General features: G+C 44.5%; 1 protein-coding gene across 3 annotated transcripts in view; it reads left to right on the top strand.

The window, feature by feature from the left end:
• Positions 1–22,153, top strand: part of MYO18B (myosin XVIIIB) — an 885,307-nt gene that overhangs the window by 522,400 nt on the left and 340,754 nt on the right. For all 3 annotated transcript variants that reach the window (XM_073629436.1, XM_073629428.1, XM_073629423.1), the window contains 2 exons: positions 14,797–14,997; positions 21,899–22,009. In XM_073629436.1, the coding sequence (XP_073485537.1) occupies positions 14,797–14,997; positions 21,899–22,009 (312 nt within the window). The remainder of the gene's footprint in view (positions 1–14,796; positions 14,998–21,898; positions 22,010–22,153) is intronic.

The raw sequence follows: 22,153 nt of genomic DNA, 5'->3' as shown, positions 1-22,153 counted from the left end.
GCGTCCTCCTCACAGTGCTCAGCTAAAACTACAAGTTAGTGTAGTGCGACCTCTGCACAGTGTTCAGCTAAAGCTACAAGTTAGTGTAATGCATCCTCCTCACATTGTTCAGCTAAAACTACAAGTTAGTGTAGTGCGACCTCTGCACAGTGTTCAGCTAAAGCTGCAAGTTAGTGTAGTGCATCCTCCTCACAGTGTTCAGCTAAAACTACAAGTTAGTGTAGTGCGACCTCTGCACAGTGTTCAGCTAAAGCTACAAGTTAGGGTAGTGCGTCCTCCTCACAGTGCTCAGCTAAAACTACAAGTTAGTGTAGTGCGACCTCTGCACAGTGTTCAGCTAAAGCTACAAGTTAGTGTAATGCGTCCTCCTCACAGTGTTCAGCTAAAGCTACAAGTTAGTGTAGTGCGACCTCTGCACAGTGTTCAGCTAAAGCTACAAATTAGTGTAGTGCGTCCTCTTCACAGTGTTCAGCTAAAACTACAAGTTAGTGTAGTGCGACCTCTGCACAGTGTTCAGTTAAAGCTACAAGTTAGTAAAGTGCGTCCTCCTCACAGTGTTCAGCTAAAACTACAAGTTAGTGTAGTGCAACCTCTGCACAGTGTTCAGCTAAAGCTACAAGTTAGTGTAGTGCGTCCTCCTCACAGTGTTCAGCTAAAGCTACAAGTTAGTGTAATGCATCCTCCTCACAGTGTTAAGCTAAAGCTACAAGTTAGTTTAGTGTGACCTCTGCACAGTGTTCAGCTAAAGCTACAAGTTAGTGTAGTGCATCCTCTGAACAGTGTTCAGCTAAAACTACAAGTTAGTGTAGTGCGACCTCTGCACAGTGTTCAGCTAAAGCTACAAGTTAGTGTAGTGCGTCCTCCTCACAGTGTTCAGCTAAAACTACAAGTTAGTGTAGTGCGACCTCTGCACAGTGTTCAGCTAAAGCTACAGGTTAGTGTAGTGCGTCCTCCTCACAGTGTTCAGCTAAAGCTACAAGTTAGTTTAGTGTGACCTCTGCACAGTGTTCAGCTAAAGCTACAAATTAGTGTAATGCATCCTCCTCACAGTGTTCAGCTAAAACTACAAGTTAGTGTAGTGCGACCTCTGCACAGTGTTCAGCTAAAGCTACAAGTTAGTGTAGTGCATGTTCCCCACAATGTTCAGCTAAAACTACAAGTTAGTGTAGTGCGACCTCTGCACAGTGTTCAGCTAAAGCTACAAGTTAGGGTAGTGCGTCCTCCTCACAGTGCTCAGCTAAAACTACAAGTTAGTGTAGTGCGACCTCTGCACAGTGTTCAGCTAAAGCTACAAGTTAGTGTAATGCGTCCTCCTCACAGTGTTCAGCTAAAGCTACAAGTTAGTGTAGTGCGACCTCTGCACAGTGTTCAGCTAAAGCTACAAATTAGTGTAGTGTGTCCTCCTCACAGTGTTCAGCTAAAACTACAAGTTAGTTTAGTGCGACCTCTGCACAGTGTTCAGCTAAAGCTACAAGTTAGTGTAGTGCGTCCTCCTCACAGTGTTCAGCTAAAACTACAAGTTAGTGTAGTGCAACCTCTGCACAGTGTTCAGCTAAAGCTACAAGTTAGTGTAGTGCGTCCTCCTCACAGTGTTCAGCTAAAGCTACAAGTTAGTTTAGTGTGACCTCTGCACAGTGTTCAGCTAAAGCTACAAGTTAGGGTAGTGCATCCTCCTCACAGTGTTCAGCTAAAGCTACAAGTTAGTTTAGTGTGACCTCTGACCAGTGTTTAGCTAAAGCTACAAGTTAGGGTCGTGCATCCTCCTCACGGTGTTCAGCTAAAGCTACAAGTTAGTTTAGTGTGACCTCTGCACAGTGTTCAGCTAAAGCTGCAAGTTAGGGTAGTGCGTCCTCCTCACAGTGTTCAGCTGAAGCTACAAGTTGGTGTAGTGTGTCCTCCTCACAGTGTTCAGCTGAAACTACAAGTTTGTGTAGTGCAACCTCTGCACAGTGTTCAGCTAAAGCTACAAGTTAGTGGTGCGTCATCCTCACAGTGTTCAGCTAAAACTACAACTTAGTGTAGTGCGACCTCTGCACAGTGTTTAGCTAAAGCTACAAGTTAGTGTAGTGCGTCCTCTGAACAGTATTCAGCTAAAACTACAAGTTAGTGTAGTGCGACCTCTGCACAGTGTTCAGCTAAAGCTACAAGTTAGTGTAGTACATCCTCCTCACAGTGTTCAGCTAAAACTACAAGTTAGTGTAGTGCGACCTCTGCACAGTGTTCAGCTAATGCTACAAGTTAGTGTAGTACATCCTCTGAACAGTGTTCGGCTAAAACTACAAGTTAGTGTAGTGTGATCTCTGCACAGTGTTCAGCTAAAGCTACAAGTTAGTGTAGTGCGTCCTCTGAACAGTGTTCAGCTAAAACTACAAGTTAGTGTAGTGCGACCTCTGCACAGTGTTCAGCTAAAGCTACAAGTTAGTGTAGTGCGTCCTCTGAACAGTGTTCAGATAAAGCTGCAAGTTAGTGTAGTGCATCTAGGGATGAGCTTCGAGTTCGAGTCGAACTCATGTTCGACTCGAACATTGGCTGTTCGCAAGTTTGCCGAACAGCGAACAATTTGGGGTGTTCGCGGCAAATTCGAATGCTGCGGAACACCCTTTAAAAGTCTATGGGAGAAATCAAAAGTGTTAATTTTAAAGGCTTATATGCAAGTTATTGTCATAAAAAGTGTTTGGGTACCTTGGTCCTGCCACAGGGGACATGGATCAATGCAAAAAAAAGTTTTAAAAACGGCCGTTTTTTCAGGAGAAGTGATTTTAATAATGCTTAAAGTGAAACAATAAAAGTGTAATATCCCTTTAAATTTCATAGCTGGGGGGTGTCTATAGTATGCCTGTAAAGGGGCGCATGTTTCCTGTGTTTAGAACAGTCTGACAGCAAAATGACATTTCGAAGGAAAAAACCCATTTAAAACTACTCGCGGCTATTGCATTGCCGACAATACACATAGAAGTTCATTGATAAAAACGGCATGGGAATTCCCCACAGGGGAATCCCGAACCAAAATTTAAAAAAAAAATGATGTTGGAAACCCCCTAAATTCCATACCAGGCCCTTCAGGTCTGGTATGGATATTAAGGGGGACCCCGGCCAAAATTTAAAAAAAAAATGACATGGGGTCCCCCCTAAATTCCATACCAGACCCTTCAGGTCTGGTATGGATTATAAGGTCAACCCCGCGCCAAAAAAAAAAAAAAATTGACGTGGGGTCCCCCCAAAAATCCATACCAGACCCTTATCCGAGCACGCAACCTGGCAGGCCGCAGGAAAAGAGGGGGGACGAGAGTGTGGCCCCCCCGAACCGTACCAGGCCACATGCCCTCAACATTGGGAGGGTGCTTTGGGGTAGCCCCCCAAAACACCTATCCCCATGTTGATGAGGACAAGGGCCTCGTCCCCACAACCCTGGCCGGTGGTTGTGGGGGTCTGCGGGCGGGGTGCTTATCGGAATCTGGAAGCCCCCTTTAACAAGGGGACCCCCAGATCCCGGCCCCCCCTCTGTGTGAAATGGTAAGGGGGTACTTACCCCTACCATTTCACTAAAAAACTGTCAAAAATGTTAAAAATGACAAGAGACAGTTTTTGACAATTCCTTTATTTAAATGCTTCTTCTTTCTTCTATCTTCCTTCATCTTCTTCTTCTTCTGGTTCTTCTGGTTCTTCCTCCGGCGTTCTCGTCCAGCATCTCCTCCGCGGCGTCTTCTATCTTCTCCTCCTCGAGCCGCTCCGCACCCATGGCATGGGGGGAGGCTCCCGCTCTTCTCTTCTTCTTCATCTTCTTCTCTTCTTCCTTCTTCTCTTCTTCTCTTCTTCATTTTCTTCTCCGGGCCGCTCCGCATCCATGCTGGCATGGAGGGAGGCTCCCGCTGTGTGACGGCGTCTCCTCGTCTGACGGTTCTTAAATAACAGGGGGTGGGGCTACCCGGTGACCCCGCCCCCCTCTGACGCACGGGACATGACTGGACTTCCCTGTGGCATTCCCCGTGACGTCACAGGGAAGTCCCGTGCGTCAGAGGGGGGTGTGGTCACCGGGTGGCCCCGCCCCGTTATTTAAGAACCGTCAGACGAGGAGACGCCGTCACACAGCGGGAGCCTCCCTCCATGCCAGCATGGGTGCGGAGCGGCCCGAAGAAGAAAATGAAGAAGAGAAGAAAAGAAGAAAAGAAGAAGAGAAGAAGATAAAGAGAAGAGCGGGAGCCTCCCCCCATGCCATGGGTGCGGAGCGGCCCGAGGAGAAGAAGATAGAAGATGCCGCGGAGGAGATGCTGGACGAGAACGCCGGAGGAAGAACCAGAAGAGCCAGAAGAACCAGAAGAAGAAGATGAAGGAAGATAGAAGAAAGAAGAAGCATTTAAATAAAGGAATTGTCAAAAACGGTCTCTTGTCATTTTTAACATTTTTGACAGTTTTTTAGTGAAATGGTAGGGGTAAGTACCCCCTTACCATTTCACACAGGGGGGGGCCGGCATCTGGGGGTCCCCTTGTTAAAGGGGGCTTCCAGATTTCAATAAGCCCCCCGCCCGCAGACCCCCACAACCACCGGCCAGGGCTGTGGGTATGAGGCCCTTGTCCTCATCAACATGGGGACAAGGTGTTTTGGGGGCTACCCCAAAGCACTCTCCCAATGTTGAGGGCATGTGGCCTGGTATGGTTCAGAAGGGGGGGCCGCACTCTCATCCCCCCCTCTTTTCCTGCGGCCTGCCAGGTTGCGTGCTCAGATAAGGGTCTGGTATGGACCTTTGGGGGGACCCCACGCCGTTTTTTGTTTTTTTTTGGCGCGGGGTTCTCCTTAAAATCCATACCAGACCTGAAGGGCCTGGTATGGAATTTAGGGGGAACCCCACGTCATTTTTTTTTTAAATTTTGGCCGGGGTTCCCCTTAATATCCATACCAGACCTGAAGGGCCTGGTATGGAATTTAGGGGGACTCCCACGTCATTTTTTTTTTAAATTTTGGTTCGGGGTTCCCCTGTGGGGAATTACCATGCTGTTTTTATCAATGAACTTCTATGTGTATTGTCGGCAATGCAATAGCCGCGAGTAGTTTTAAATGGGTTTTTTCCTTCGAAATGTAATTTTGCTGTCAGACTGTTCTAAACACGGGAAACATGCGCCCCTTTACAGGCATACTATAGACACCCCCCAGCTACGAAATTTAAAGGGATAATACACTTTTATTGTTTGACTTTAAGCATTATTAAAATCACTGCTCCTGAAAAAACGGCCGTTTTTAAAACTTTTTTTTTGCATTGATCCATGTCCCCTGGGGCAGGACCCGGGTCCCCAAACACTTTTTATGACAATAACTTGCATATAAGCCTTTAAAATTAGCACTTTTGATTATTCATGTTTGTGTCCCATAGACTTTAACGGTGTTCGCGTGTTTGAACAAACTTTTTTCCGGTGCAAACCGAACAGGGGGGTGTTCGGCTCATCCCTAAGTGCGTCCTCCTCACAGTGTTCAGCTAAAACTACCTGTAGAAGGTTGGTGGTGTTTTCCTGATCCTATCACTACCGCAGGCAGCTAAATAAGCTACAAGTTATTTTTTTGTGAGCTCTGCACAGTGTTCACCTAAAGCTACCTATCGAAGGTTGGTGGTGTTTTCCTGATCCTATCACTACCGCAGGCAGCTAAGTAAGCTACAAGTTATTTTTTTGCGAGCTCTGCACAGTGTTCACCTAAAGCTACCTATCGAAGGTTGGTGGTGTTTTCCTGATCCTATCACTACCGCAGGCAGCTAAATAAGTTATAAGTTAGTTTTTTGCGAGCTCTGCACAGTGTTCACCTAAAGCTACCTATCGAAGGTTGGTGGTGTTTTCCTGATCCTATCACTACCACAGGCAGCTAAATAAGCTACAAGTTAGTTTTTTGCGAACTCTGCACAGTGTTCAGCTAAAGATATCTGTAGAAGGTTGGTGGTGTTCTCATACTACAGGCAGGCAGTTGATTTTGCTAGCTGCAGTATCAGTATATGTATAGCTTAGTGCAGCTACAGGCCATTAGTATGTCTGGAAGGCCAACAAGGAGAGGCAGACAGTCACAAGCTAATAAAAGAGGGCAAGCAGGCTCTGTGTCTAGAGGCAACAGTGCTGGTCGTGGAGACAATGCATCCTCATCAGCACGTGGCCGTGGGACACGCTTGGCCTTTTTTTCGGCAGCTGGCCGTGTTGAGCCGCAACATGCGGAAGACTTGGTCGAGTGGATGACCAAGCCGTCCTCATCCTCCTCATCCTCTCTCACCCATGCTCAGGGTACTTTGTCTGGCAAATCAGCTGCCAATGCGGCCTCTTCCCTCGGCTCAATGGCATCAGTGACTCCTTCCCTAGCCCCCCCATGTCCTCCTGAGGAGTCCCTCGAACTGTTTGACCACAGTGTTGGGTACATGCTCCAGGAGTATGCCCAGCATTTAGAAGGCTCTGATGATGATACTGAGCTAGATGAAGGCAGTAACGTGAGCACGGACAGAGGGGGTGCCCAAGAAGGACAGCAATCTGGCAGTCATGCTCCCCCTGCTGCACCATACTGCCAGGTTTGCTCCAGTGATTAGGAGGGAGGGGATGATGAGGTCACTGACTCAATGTGGGTGCCTGATAGGAGAGAGGAGGAGGAGGAGGAGGCACATCACCAACAAGGCAGCATGCCCTCCAGGGGCCAGCCTAAGGGCAGCCCACTGCTGCATCACACCCCAAAGTTCCGCATGTGCAGGCGCTGCTGTCTCTGAGCGTTATTCCAAAAGCTCTTTGGTGTGGGCTTTTTTGAGACGAGTGCATCAGATCGCACCGCAGCTATTTGCAACAAATGTCTCAAGCGTATCTCATGTGGCCAAAACATCTCCCACTTGGGCACCACATGCTTGATCAGACATATGTTGACCTGCCATGCAGTTCATTGGCAAGCGTATCTAAAAGACCCACACCAAAGGACAAAGAGGACCTCTCCTTGCTCCTCATCAGCTGAGATCTCCAATCCCACTATACCTTCAGTCCTCTCTGAGACCTGCACTGAGAGGAATGAAGGTGTAGAATTAGGTGTGTCACAGACAAGTACTTGTGGGCAATCTGCTTTCGGTACACCGACGTCAGATTGTACCAGGCAAATTTCCCTGCCCCAGCTGCTGCACCGCCGAAAGAAGTTCGCTCCCAGCCATCCACATGCCCAGCGGTTAAATGCTAGCTTGGCAAAATTGCTAGCACTTAAACTGCTGCCTTTTCAGTTGGTAGACTCTGCCCCCTTCCTTGAGTTTGTGGAATGTGCGGTTCCTCAGTGGCAGATACCCAAACGCCACTTTTTCTCACGGAAGGCGATTCTGGCTCTCTATTGGCATGTGGAAGGCAATGTCTTGGCCTCGCTGGACAGGGCGGTCAGCATTAGGGTGCATATTACCACTGACTCATGGTCCAGCAGGCATGGACAGGGACGTTACCTAAGTTTCACCGTGCATTGGGTGACTCTGCTGGCAGCTGGGAAGGATGCAGGACAAGGTGCAGTAATGTTGGAGGTTGTTCCACCACCACGCCACCAAAATGCCACTACTAATGATTGTGACACACCTCTCTCCTCCACCCCCTCCTCTTCTTCTTCCTCCATGGCCTCTTCCTGTGCTTTGTCCTCTGAAGCAGCGGTGCTCCGTAGCCGTTCAAGGGGCTACACAAGTATGCAGGCCAAAAGATGCCATGCGGTGATTGAGTTGGTGTGCTTGGGGGACAGGAGCCACACTGGGGCAGAGGTTCTGTCAGCTCTGCAGGGGCAGGTTCAGAGGTGTTTGACACCATGCCAACTTAAGGATGGAATGGTGGTTTGCGACAATAGCACCAACCTCCTCTCTGCCCTCCGACAGGGACAAATGACCCATGTGCCCTGTTTGGCTCACATCCTTAACTTGGTGGTGCAGCGGTTCTTGGGCAGGTACCCGGGCTTACAGGATGTCCTGAGGCAGGCCAGGAAAGTCTGTGTGCATTTCCACCGGTCATATAATGCCAGTGCTCGGCTGGCAGACCTCCAAAAGGAGTTTAACCTGCCCAAGAACCGCCTAATCTGTGACATGGCCACCAGGTGGAACTCAACGTTGGGAAAGCAGAAAACAAGTGTAGCGCTATACAATGTCCAACTTGAACGCCAATTGGCCAGTCAGTATACAGTGAAAGGAATCAACCATATCTAAGAAAAATAAAAAATAGGTAGTCCTCATGCAAACATTTTGAAACAGAAACTTCCGGCATCCAAAATGCAGACAAGCCCACTCCCACCGAGAGATGAAAAGGCTTACCAGATGAGATGGACCCAAAGGGGCATACGCCGAGTTGGGCCGGATAAGGCTTGGGTGGTGAGTGGCTGTGCTTGGCCCGAAGAGGTGATGTTAATGAGTGGTCCCAAATGGCACCCGGATCTTGAAGGGTGTAGGCAATCTCGTGGATGTGGATGGTCCTTGCAGATCACGGAAGGGTGGGGTATCACGTGGATGGATCCCTCGAGGCGATATTCCATAAGTCAAAAGATGGTGTTAATAAGTAGGGAGAGAAAGGAATGGCCACATAGTGTAAATCCGAAAATTAAGATTTTATTTAAAATATAGATTTAGATATACACTCACATGTAGATCCAACATAAAAACAGCGCTATGAGAAAGTGGCGACAGTGGGGTCCTACCCAACGCGTTTCGTCTTCATAGACGTTGTCTGGGGGTTCCCCCCACTGTAGCCACCATAATATATATAGGGGGTGCATCAATGGTCATGAGAATCAGCTCCACATTTGAAAAAACTTCACTTCCGGTATCGGCCAAGATGGCCGCCCGACGTGCGTTCCAGGCGTGCGTTCCACGCCTCCCATACTTGTTCCTGTATACACCGGAAGTGTAAAAATGACCTGGCCAAAAAATTTAATGAATAATAGCGCGCAGGTGCAGACAAGGTCTGACATAGAGCCATATAATATTATGTGCAAAGTGTAAATAAAGAATAGTGCGGCAGTGTACGCATGGATCGAGAAATTACCACCGATGCCGCGTGTGCGCAGTGTGTAGAAACGTGGAGGGAGATCTAGTGTCTCTGATATGCGTACGTGACGACACCAGAGTAACCAGGTGATGCTACTGAGAGGAGGAGCCTCGGTGAGGGGAGTGGTAACACCGAGACACCAAGGCTACACATGCGCATTCGAGACAAAGGGGTACTCTGATCTCTAGTGAGAGAACCTCCGCTAGTGCGAACATGACGTCGGCAGGCATAACGTAACTAGGAGACGCTGATAAGGAGGAGGACCGCATTGAGAAAAACGTCTCTCAAGGACGGCGAAGTATAGTGCATGCGTGCTAGAAAGAAATGCACGATCTTCAAAAGTGGGAACAAAAACAAATAAATAAATAAAAAACGGCCTCCTCTTATGAAGCACCAGGAGTTGATAATGGTAACTCGGAGGGGCAAATAATGGCCCCCAATAACAAAAGTGAAAAAAACTGATGTGTGAATATATAAGTGTACATCTAAAAGGAATAAGTGTACATCTAGATGAAAGATTGCTAACATGAACTCATGTGTGGAGACTACTAAAATGTGCAATGGTGGAGCGGACTCCCATGGAGATATACATAGGACAATACACCTATATATATATATACACACAAATAAAAATACATTGATACACGTGATGAATGTGGATTCACATTGATGGAATAAACTCACATGGAAATGCACAAAGAACAATCCCTGTATCTAATGGATACATCCATGGATACAACAATTATGTGTATATGAAATGAACCCACAAACACGTGGATGTAAGTGGAGGCCAGTTAAAATATTGACGAAATAAAAAGAAAAAAATATATATAAACAAAACAAAAACAAAAACAGAAAGGGGAGAGATCAACACGTAGAGGTAGGTGTCAAGCTCTGTTGATAAAGGCATTGACATCCAGCTCCACGTTAATACCTGATGGAAAAAGTGTACGGAGCTCGTGGATCCAGAAGGTCTCCAAACGTGATACACCCCTGGTCATAGCCCCACCCCTCCATGGGGGGACATATCTGTCAATCACTATAAATTGTGTCCCAACAATAACCCGATTATGGTGTAACTTGTAGTGTCGGGGAACTGTGTGTTTAGTGTCTCCGCTCTTGATGAGAGCAATATGTTCCGCCACTCTTATAGCAAAAGAGCGAATAGTGCGGCCTACATATTGTTTTCCACAGTGACATGTGATTAGGTAAACAATGTGACTGGTGGTACAAGTGCAGAACTGTTTGATGGAATACCGTTTCTGCGTGACCGATGAAGTCAACTATTCAGTTTTCCTTCCTATGCCAGAATTGTGTTGACATACAATACATTTTCTACATTAGTAGAATCCTTACATTTCGCGGAAGAGAGGTTGGCGTATAGGGGGGTTGATGATATTGGGGGCAATTTTACTTTGTAAGGTAGGGGCTCCCCTAAAAATGACTTTTGCCCTATCGAGCAAAACTGTGCCCAAAACACGATCATTCTTAAGGATATCCCAATGCTTGGAAAGAATGGCTTTAACGTGTTTATACTGGTTGGAAAAAGCAGTCAAGAGGGACCACTTAAAGATCTCACTCTGTTCTTTTTTGGGCTTCTCTACAAGAAGTGATTCCCTATTGGTCTCAAGTGCACGTTGAAACTCCCGATCTATAAGTTGGGAGTCATAATTCTTATCTGTAAACTTAGCCTTCAAAAGTGCAGATTGTGTTTTAAAGGCCTCAGTGCTGGAGCAATTTCTCCGTAGTCTGAGAAATTGGCTTCTTGGTACTGAATCCAGCCAGGACCGGTGATGACAACTATCTGGAGGTATAAAACTATTCCGGTCCGTAGTTTTAAAATGAGTCTGGAAATGGAAACTGCCGTTACAGATCTCAATGTCTAGATCTAGAAAATTGATTTTTTGTTTACTGGCCGTGTATGTCAGGGAAATGCCACGATCATTGTGGTTAAGATGTTCAAAGAATGAATCCAATGATTCGGCACTCCCCTTCCATAGGAGGAGGATGTCGTCAATATACCGTGCCCACATAGTTAGGGAAGGGTCCCTGTTGGTATAGACGACATCCTCCTCCCACTTGGCCATGCTGTAGCGGCTGCACACGCAGCAGAGGTCCATCAATGAGTACCTGTGCGACTATGGCACCAGGACAGGGTCAGCGGAGCTTGGTTTTTTCCCCATGCCAATGGGCCATGATCAGGGATGCATGCACTGTCCTGTCACCATTTGAGGAGGCCACGAGGATGGTGAGCAGTGACAGTGCATGCATAAGTGACACTGTCCCCCTTGTCCACCTGTTGGAGCACACACTGTGTGGAATAATGGACAGGGCACTTGAGGCAGAACAGAGGCAGGAAGAAGAGGACTTCCTTAGCTCTCAAGGCCCCCTTCATCCAGACAGTATTCCTGCGTGCCTGCTGATCACACAGGAAGAGGTCGAGGAGGAGGATTGTGTCAGTATGGAGGTGGAGCCTGGCACTCAGCATCAACAGCAGTCTTTAAGGGATCAGTCCCAAGAAACACATGGACTTGTACGTGGCTGGGAGGAGGTGGCTGCGGATCATGTCGTCCTTAGTGACCCAGAGGACTCCGGACCGAATGCCTCAGCAAACCTACGCTGCATGGCCTCCCTGATCCTGCAAAGCCTGGGTAAGGATCCTCGTATTCGTGGTATCAAGGAGAAGAACCAATACTGGCTGGCAACCCTCCTTGATCCACATTACAAGGGTAAGGTTGCGGACCTTATCTTGCCATCGCAGAGGGAGCAGAGGATGAAACATCTTCGGGAGGCCTTGCAGAAAGGTCTGTGCAATGCATTCCCAGAGACTGGGAGGTTACAAACTCCTATTTCTGGATGTGTTGCTGAGGCTTTGGTCAGTCAAAGAAGGAGCAGTTGAGAAGGTGGCCATCTGACCGATGCATTCAGACAATTTTTTAGTCCGCAGCCCCAAGGTATGATCGGTTCCAGCAACCATCGCCAGCGTCTGTTTTACATGGTGCAGGAATACCTAGTGGCTAGATCTGACTTGGACACCTTTCCCACCGAAAATTCTCTGGGTTACTGGGTCTTGAGGATGGATCACTGGCCAGAGCTTGCACAGTATGCAGTTGAGCTACTTGCCTGTCCTGTGTCCAGCATTCTTTCGGAACGCACATTCAGTGCTGCTGGAGGCTTTGTAACCGATCACAGGGTGCGTCTGTCCAGCGACTCAATCGATCGACTGACCTTCATAAAAATGAATCAGTCTTGGATCACCACCAGCTACCAAGCACCTGATGCTGATGTAACCGAATAATTTTTTTTGAAATCTCAGATCCCTTCAAAGACTGCCTATGCTGATGCTGAGTGACTATCCTAAGTAATTATCCTCTTCCTCCTCAATGATCACGCTGATAGCTTGTAAGAACATTTTTGGTTCTAGGCGCCGCCACCAGTGCCTAAGGCCCAATTTTTCAGCCCCTGTTTAACAGGGGCGTGTAATTACAATTTTTGATGCAATACTTTGCAGCAGGGCTTGTTCCTGCATTCCAACTAGAGTATCTGTGAGGGGTTGCAGTGTTGTGGCACCAGCACCAGTGCCTAAGGCCCAATTTTTCAGCCCCTGTTCAACAGGGGCATGTAATTACAATTCTCGATCTAATATTTCACAGCAGGGCCCGTTTCTGCGCCCACCAAGAGCGAGTGAGGACTTACAGTGTTGTGGCACCAGCACCACCACCACCACCAAAGGCCCAATTTTTCTGCCCCTGTTGGGCATATAATTACAATTCTTGATCTAATATTTCACAGCAGGGCCCTGTGAGGGCTTACAGTGTTGTGGCCACAACAACACCTAAGGCCCAAATTTCTGCTGATTATATAGGGCAGGCCCCTACTTTCAAACATCCAACTTACAAACGACTCCTACTTGCAAACAGAAGGAGACAACAGGAAGTGAGATTAAATCTACCCCATAGGAAGGGAAATTCTCTCCTGTAAGAGTTAATATGGGAAAAACATTTCTCATTTCCACTGATGCTTTATCACCAATCCTTGTTTCACAAAAAAAACCCAAATTTTCAAAAAACATTTGTCATTGAGACAAAAAGTGAGGTGAAATCTTCTGAAGAGGAGCACAGGCAGCAAAACAAATGTCACAGGGGTGATAACCCTTCCCTATGTTTTCCAAAAAGCTTAAAATAGATTTTTTGGCTGGAGCTAAACACGTTAAAAATGTACCAGTTCAAAATTACAAACAGATTCTACTTAACAACAAACCTACAGTCCCTATCTTGTTTGCACCGCCTGTATACTGCTGTTCAGAGTACAGAGCCTGTATACTGCTGTTTCCTTTTTTAATTTGGGTGTGGGGTTCCCCTTAATATCCATACAAGACCCAAAGGGCCTGGTAATGGACTGGGGGGTACCCATGCCGTTTGTCTCACTGATTTTCATCCATATTGCCAGGACCCGACATTACATTAAAGCCGCAAGCAGTTTAAATGACTTTTTTTCCTGTAAAAATGACATTTTGTGCAGAGACTGTTCTAAGCACGGGAAACATGCGCCACTTTACAGGCATACTATAGACACCCCCCAGGTACGAGATTTAAAGGAATATTTCACTTTTTTTTTTTTTACTTTAAGCATCTTTAAAATCACTGCTCCCGAAAAAACGGCCATTTTTGAAAGTTTTTTTGCATTGATACATGTCCCCTGGGGCAGGACCCGGGTCCCTAAACCCTTTTTAGGACAATACCATGCAAATTAGCCTTTAAAATTAGCACTTTTGATTTCGAACGTTCGAGTCCCATAGACGCCAATGGGGTTCTAACGTTCGTGCAAATTTTCGGTCCGTTCGCAGGTTCTGGTGCAAACCGAACTGGGGAGTGTTCGGCTCATCCCTATCTGCCACATATGGGAAAAATCCTCACCACAGATTTATGTGCAGAAAAAAGGATTTTTTTTACAAAAGAAAACCCCTTTAAATGAATCGGCTTCTCTGTAGCACAGTTCAGGTAGGTGCATTTTTACACCGTGCTTATTTATATTGGAGAAGCAGAGCAATTTTCTTGTCTGCTGAACTCAATCAGCTTTGCAATGGAAGAAATGAGGATTACTGTCCCCATCACATGTGCTTAGGGTAGAATGATGAACATGAATTTTATAGCATTAATTTGTTTGTTTATTCTGATGCTGTGCTAATTCACAAAATGGACAAACGCAGCATTTCATTGCTTCAGTCTGACATGGCCCTAAAGCTGGCCATTTTCAGTCAATTTCAACCACTTTCATGCCTCTAGGAATCACAAATGTGATCACAAGTAATGACCAGAAACAAATTAATCTACCACCCTTGAGTTCAATCAACCACCAGAATTTAGTTGACGTGAAGTTAAAACTGGGCAATAAATTGATAGCATTATTACAGTTAATTAAAATATTGAATTGATGTGGTATTGAAACTGAAAACTATGGCAATATCATTGTAAATGATCAGATTTTTTTTGTTTTATTTATTTGGGTAAAATTTGATCCCAATTTTTGTGGTTTGCAATCTTTGTAAAAGAATTGAATCGGAAATGTACTCACTCAAAGTGTCATGTGATTTTAGTGATCATTGCATGTATGTATTTTTTCTGTTTGTTGAGTCTGACATGTTTATGTCTGCATGTACACTTTTTAAGCCTAAAATTACAAATACAACAATTCGGCTATAATTTCAACATAAAAAATTCAATGAAACGGAATACAGTAAAAACTGAAACTAATACCATCCCCTCATTACTTTTTATTCTATACATTTTTTCACAGCAAAAGGAAAAGGAGACATTGAATTTATCAAAACAGCTGGAAGTGTTGGGGAACCAGATAAAAGAGCTTTCTTCTTCCAGTGGTCTCGATAGTAATTCTGTGGTTTCTCTGAAGAAGAAGGTATGGGAATTAGAATCCAGTGTTGCAGAACAAAGCCAGCAGTTAGTGGAGCAAGCAAATTCCATACAGCACCTTGAGCAGGTAATTCTGTAACTGCTTAACATGTTTGGTACCAGTAATGTTCTATTCACACCTGAGAAATTGAGTCCATTCACATGAGTGATGTGCGCTTGCTTATTGTCCCAAAGAAGTAGTTTCCTTATCATCTAATTTAACATATTACTACTACCGTATGCTATACAGAAGTCTTTGATTTAGGAAGGTATTTTGGAGCTGTTATGGGTGTATTCCTTGGTTTTAATATTTTGTAATAACATTTGATGAGTTTTGTGTAAAGTTATATATGAGTAATTTTTCCTGAGGGTGAGAGAGGATCTTAAAAGTCCCATACACTTTTATCTTCTTTTTCGATAAATTTGTTTGTCACTTACCTAAAGGTTAACGCCACTTTCATGGGCAAAAAATAGCACATAAAAAAAAAAAAATTATAGCATATACAATTGCGACTCAAGTCATATTGTAATTGAATATTATTTAAAACTACCTTTCCTTTTCAATCTGCAGATTTGTATTTTCTGTAAAGTGCAATGCAGTATGGCCACCTGGAAGTGTTCTGTACACAGTATCTGTACAGAATGCCCCCCCAGAAAAATAATTTCCTGCTTGTGTGATTGGCTCACTGATTTTCCCAGAAGTCTACACTAAGATACAAGTCAGATTTCTGGCATCCCCTGCAACAAAAATTTCATTTTTGGTAAGATACTCCCAATAGGAAATTACATCTGAAGGGATGCAGACCCTGCAATTTTTTTCATTAGACCCCTAATTCTGCAGCAGATGGTTGATAATTATGAAACCACTCCTGATAGACTCACCCAGCACAGGGGCACAGAGGAACAAACAGTGATTTCTACAGAATAACAAACGGTAGGAATCTGCAACAAAGTTTGTTAAAATACTTGTACATAGATCACCCGGGGGGGATATTTTTTCCCAACAAAAGTGGAGTTACGCTTTAACCACTTCAATGCCAGGCACTTTCCCCCCTTCTTGCCCATGACAGTTTTCAGCTTTCAGCGCTGTCGCACTTTGAAAGACAATTGCGCAGTCATGTTATAGAAGAAAAGTTAGGACTTTGAATGAGACACAAGTCTCCATCCCTATGCATACGTGAAAAGGAGGAGTTTTTGGACTTTATATGAAGTGGGCAAGTGAGGCTAAAGGATCAGTCATCATTATATAAAATAATTTTATTGGTAAACAATAACATAGTAACATGATAAATATCCAAGTATGGATTAGCAGTCACATCATATGTACACCATGATTGATACATTGTGAACAGAGTAACAAGCCCCCAGGTGATACAGGGTAGACATGTGCACACTGAAATATTTTGTTTCGGAATTTCGTTTTCGTCCGAAAAATACATTTATTTAGTTACTATCGAAATTCGTTTTTATTTATTTTGTTTCGTTAAAAAATACATTCGTCTGAAAATCCGAAATAATTAAGGTTGAATCTGTCATTGAAGGCTTATGGTGTCTGTTGAATGTTCTAAGAAGATTCGACGGAGCAGCTAACTGTATGACGTCGCAATCGTACATTTCCGGTCGAATGTTCCGCCTACAAGCTATAGTAGAATTCTAATGTTGTATGACACTAGTAATAATTATATTTATTAATTATTATTACTAGTCAACCAACATTAGAATTCTTCTATAGCCTATGGGCGGAGCATTTGACCACAAATGTCCGCTCGCGGCAACTGCTTCGTCGAATCTTCATGCCGAATCTTTTCTCTCTATGTCAAATAATCTTGGAATAATAGAGTTAGGTTAGGCACATTCAACTTTTTTTGCTATTGTCTCTATACTGTAATGTTGAATCTTTTCTCTCTATGTCGAATCTTTTCTCTCTATGTAGAATAATCTTGGACTAATAGAGCTAAGGTTAGGCACATTCGACCACAGGTTCGATGGACACAGATCACTATTGTAAGCGTCATGTCGAATCTTCTATCCATATTGAACTGTTGTCGTAACGAAAACAAAAATAAAGCATTTGTTTATGTCAGATCTTTTGGTTTTCGGATTCTGCACGTTCATTATCGTTTGTTAAAACGGTAACAAAATACCCGAAATTCGGATGGAAATGCATTCGGACAAAAACGAATGCACGTGTCTAATACAGGGCAGATATTCCTCGATAGGTGATACACCCATTTAAAATGCACATAATCACAGAGATTCTAAATAAAAGCCTACTGGTATAGGGACCTAGTAGAGGAAATAGTTGTTTGGTGCATGTCGCAAGCACAATGCGTTTTATGTATCAAAACACTCTTCAGGGGCAGTTTTGCACCAAAATCTAATCAAATGAGTAAAAATTCAATGTGCATTGTTGTAGGTAAGGTATGCATCCCCAGTGGATACTCAAATGCCAATAGAGTGTGAACCCCATGAGGTCCATAGCCACAGGCCACCAAATGAGTCTAGACCGGGAGCTGAGGGAGGAGCTCAAGGAGGGAAGGCCAGGCGCACAAAGAAGTCTCAATATAGTGAGTGTATCCACATGGGTTATGAATGGTGATGGTAGTTCTATAATTAATTGGAGTAATATAAGAATATGTGTAAAGTGTAACTAAGGGGTTACTAGAACCCAAAATCGCAAAAATGAATATAAGTACCCGTGTGGTGAAATGTCTGAAAGGAAAGAAAGAAAAGGAAAGGAAGAAAAAGAAAAGGATGAAAAAAGGGAAAAAGGAAAGTGAAGGAGAAAAGAAAAAGAAAAAGCAAACAAAAAAAGGCAAAAAGAAAATATATCATGACTGAGGTGAACAAAGAAAATGGATGGCTATAAAAACATGAGTGGAGATGTGAATGGCACGGTCATGTAACACTGTACCCAAACAAAATTTTTTTATCATTTTCTCACAAATAGAGCTTTCTTTTGGTGGTATTTAATCACCTCTACGGTTCTTATTTTTTGCTCTATAAACAAAAAAAGACAGACCACTTTGAAAAAAAAACTGATGGACACTGATAGGTAGCACTGACGGCACTGATAGGTGGCACTGATGGGCACAGATAGGTGGCACTGGATAGGCAGCACTGATGAGGAGCTACTGACAGGCATGACTGAGTGGCATCTGAAGGGCACTGACAGGCATTACTGATGGGGCACTGATTGGCACTTTTATGGGCACAGATTGGCACTGTTGTGGGCCCTGATTGCCACTTTTATGGGCACTGGCAGGCGTTTATTATGGGGCACAGGCTGGCAGGTGATGGGCATTTATTGGCAACTGATGGGCACATCTGATGGGGCTGCACTGATAATCAATGTGCTGATTATCAGCTCAGACCCCCCTCTGACAGGGAGAGCCGATGACTGGCTCTCCCTGTCAGTGTGAACCGAGGAAAGCCGATTACCGGCACTTCCTGATTCACGCAATGATCAGCTGTGATTGGTCACAGCTGATCACGTGGTAAGAAGCCTCTGTCAGAGGCTCCATACCACGATCGGAGTTGCGGTGTGTCAGATTGACACACAGCACCACCGATCGCCAGGCTGCGCACCCCCACGGGCGTGCGCCGACTTGTTATCCTGATCACGTCATATGGCGTCCGATCAGGATAACTAAACCACTTTGCCGCCGTCATATTGCTACATGGTGAGCGGCAAGTAGGGATGAGCCGAACACCCCCCGGTTCGGTTCGCAGCAGAACATGCAAACAGGCAAAAAACACGTGAACACCGTTAAAGTCTATGGGACACGAACATGAATAATCAAAAGTGCTAATTTTAAAGGATTATATGCAAGTTATTGTCCCAGGGGACATGTATCAATGCAAAAAAAGGAGTTTTTTTTTGCATTGATGGAGTTACGTCACCAGGTGGCCCCGCCCCATCTGAAGCTACTGGGAAGCCATTGGGATGTCCCCGTGCATCAGAGGGGGGCAGGGTCACCTGGCAATTTCACCGTGCGGCCCCGCCCTCAGTTATAAAAGAACTGTCACCTGAGAGGACGGTCATTACAGCGGGTGCCTCCCATGGAGGCGGATCGGTGGCGGCGTGCAGGGTTTTTTTTTCCTTTTTCAGTCCATAGGCGGAGCAAGAGAAGAAGAAGAAGACTTTGAGAGACATTTTTATTTTTTAATAAAGGAATTGTCCCAAGCTGTGTCATGTAATTTTTACCATTTTCACACTTTTTTTGTGAAATGGTAGGGGTACATTTGTACCCGTTACCATTTCACACAGGTGGAGGCCGGAATCTGGGGGTCCCCATGTTAAAGGGGGCTTCCAGATTCTGATAAGCCCCCCGCCCGCAGACCCACACAACCACCGGGCAAGGGTTGTGGGGATGAGGCCCTTGTCCCCATCAACATGGGGACAAGGTGCTTTGGGGGATTGCCGGGACCGACAATTCATTATAGCCCTGAGTACTTTTAAATTACTTTTTTCCTTTAGAAATCCCATTTTGTGCAGGGACTGTTGTAAACACGGGAAACATGCGCCACTTTACAGGCATACTATGGACACACCCCAGGTACGAAATTTAAAAGAATATTTCACTTTTATTGCTTCACATTAAGCATGATTAAAATCACTGCTCCCGAAAAAACGTCAGTTTTTAAAACTTTTTTTTGCATTGATACATGTCCCCTGGAGCAGGACCCAAGTCCCCAAACACTTTTTTAATGACAATACCATGCATATAAGCCTTTAAAATTAGCACTTTTGATTTCTCCCATAGACTTTTAAAGGGTGTTCTGCGGCTTTCGAATTTGCAGCGAACACTCCAAATTGTTCGCTATTCGGCAAACAAGCGAACATCGGGCTCATCCCTAGTGGCAAGTGGTTAAAGTAATTGCTCTCTGATTCCTTCTGTATTGAATAGTATTGTAACTGTATTGTCTGCCCCATGTTGTAAAGCGCTGCACAAACAGTTGGCGCTATATAAATCCTGAATAATAATAATAATAATAAAACTATATGTTTATCCAAAACAACTTCCACAGAGTCCACTGAGGAGCAATGCTGTGGCACCCTGTTAAAGGAAATGTAAAATTTACAGTGCTACTGTCAGGGTCAACAGGTAATAACTAAACTAAGTTATGGGGTGAAGAGTGGGTCAAACAAACAAAAACTGCTATGTTAATGCTAGTGACACACTGCATCATATACTGTATGTCAATTTTTATTTTGCTTTTAGGTCCACTGTAAAGAGGAGCTCCAGGCTCCCCCCCAAAAAATTAAAAGTCAGCAGCTACAAATACTGTAGCTGCTGACTTTTAATATTAGGGCACCTACCTGTCCAGGCATCCAGGAGTGTCCTCAGCCGAGCCGATTCTTCAGTGGTGCCACCATCTTGACTAACAGCTTCGCTACTGCACTGTACTCAGTGAATGGGTTGCAGTCTTCTTGGACCTGTGAAGTGTCCCAGAAGGCTGCGGGGGAAGGAGGGGGCCGAACTTATGGCTCAGTTTGCCACAGCGAACTGAGCCAGAAGTGGGAGCAGGTGCCTGTCAAAAACAGGTACCCGCTCCCCCCAAAAGGTGTCAAATGTGGCAGTGAAGGAGGGGGGCAGATAAGCGGAGCATCCCTGTTTGGGTGGAGCTCCACTTTAAGGCTACTCATGGACTTGAGGCGATTGTTGGTTGATAAATATCAATTCAGAAAACAATTGTGTGCCTGAGAGCACTCTGTGTTAAGGGAAATTTTGCAGTTCCCAGAAATAAGACCTCTGCTGCCACAGGTGTCTTATCCAATCATGAACATGTATGCTGGGCCAAAATGATTGTGCACCTATATACCACTAATGGGATTACCTTGTGTTATAGGAAGACTTTCTTGTGCTGATTAGAGTTGATGGCTTTTTGATCGTTTTAGTCAAGTCTCTCCAAAACCTTTATGATTATACTGTCTTATTGAATCCCAAGCCCTTTTACATAGAAGCAATGGTTTTCATAACATGCACTGATAATTGACAAATAGCCTAAAACTGCTGTATACAGTTTTTATTCAGAATATTAGGCTATATTAGGCCAATGGTGGCATAAAGCAATTATTTACATAGCTCTGCCAACTTCCTCAAAAAGAGGAAAAATACTGTTATTTTTGAGATATGTGATAGAATGAGAAAAGTGAATACCTTCTGTTTAAGGAAGGCTTTACAGAGCTACTAAGAGCTAAAGTACCAAGAGGTGGTATCAAGTGCATGAGAAATAATAGAGACTCAGAATATAGTTGTTATAATAATCATCAACTGGGTTGGAACAGGAATTAGTTTGATCAGATCCAACACTGGCAGTGGACCTGTGATGCAAGCCCTTTTTTATACAATCGGTGGCCAGTCTATTGGTACAATTTGATCACCAAGATTAAAGTCAATCTTCAGCTACTATATAAATCCCACCAGTATGATTCTCAACACACAGACACACACGCATGTCATTTTATTACATATCAATATACAAAACTCAAAGAAACCAAGTGGCTGTAATGTGCTTACCATTATCTCTTCCGCTGTTGCTCTTATGTCAGGCAAGGGGCATGCTTCAACAGTGCTTATACACACACACAAAATGTGGAGAAAAGTTTTGAAAAAATAATATAGGTTAAAGTTGGGCTTTGAATGTACCTATCCAGCCCTAGTGCGCTTCAGGTTCCTTACGACTGTACTTGCATCTAACCAGTATGGCTGCAGAGCACAACAGGAGCCACTGGGCTCAGCTGGTAAGTACATGTGCTCAATGCTGTATAGAAAAATACTGGATGTGAAAAAGACATATGGGGGATGACGAGAACTAGGCACAGGGTTGCCAGCCTGGCTCAACCTCACATCAGAACCCAAGGGACAATTTCCCACACTCTCAAGACACAAATAACTGAAAGACGTGCATTGTGGATCATTTATCTGGTTAATCTTTGTTGATACACTGTAACTAAAAGACATTTCTTTCTTCTTCCACAACAGATGCGTGTCCGTTTTGAAATGGAAATTGAGCGTATGAAACAGATGCATCAGAAAGAATTGGAGGACAAGGAGGAAGAACTGGAGGATATTCGCCAGTCATGTCAAAGAAGGGTATGTTAATGATCGGTGACTGATGCAATCATGAAACTGTGCTAGAAGGGCATATGTGTGTTTTGGGCACGGGATTGTAATTCATTATGAATAAAAAAATGAACATATCCTACTTTCAAAATAATTTATTTTTACCACAGGGAA

The sequence above is a fragment of the Aquarana catesbeiana genome, linkage group LG01, assembly GCF_042186555.1.
Source record: "Aquarana catesbeiana isolate 2022-GZ linkage group LG01, ASM4218655v1, whole genome shotgun sequence".
In the NCBI taxonomy this organism is placed as follows: domain Eukaryota; kingdom Metazoa; phylum Chordata; class Amphibia; order Anura; family Ranidae; genus Aquarana; species Aquarana catesbeiana.
Note: the sequence above shows the minus strand (reverse complement) of the source record. Positions and strands in the feature narration are given on the sequence as shown.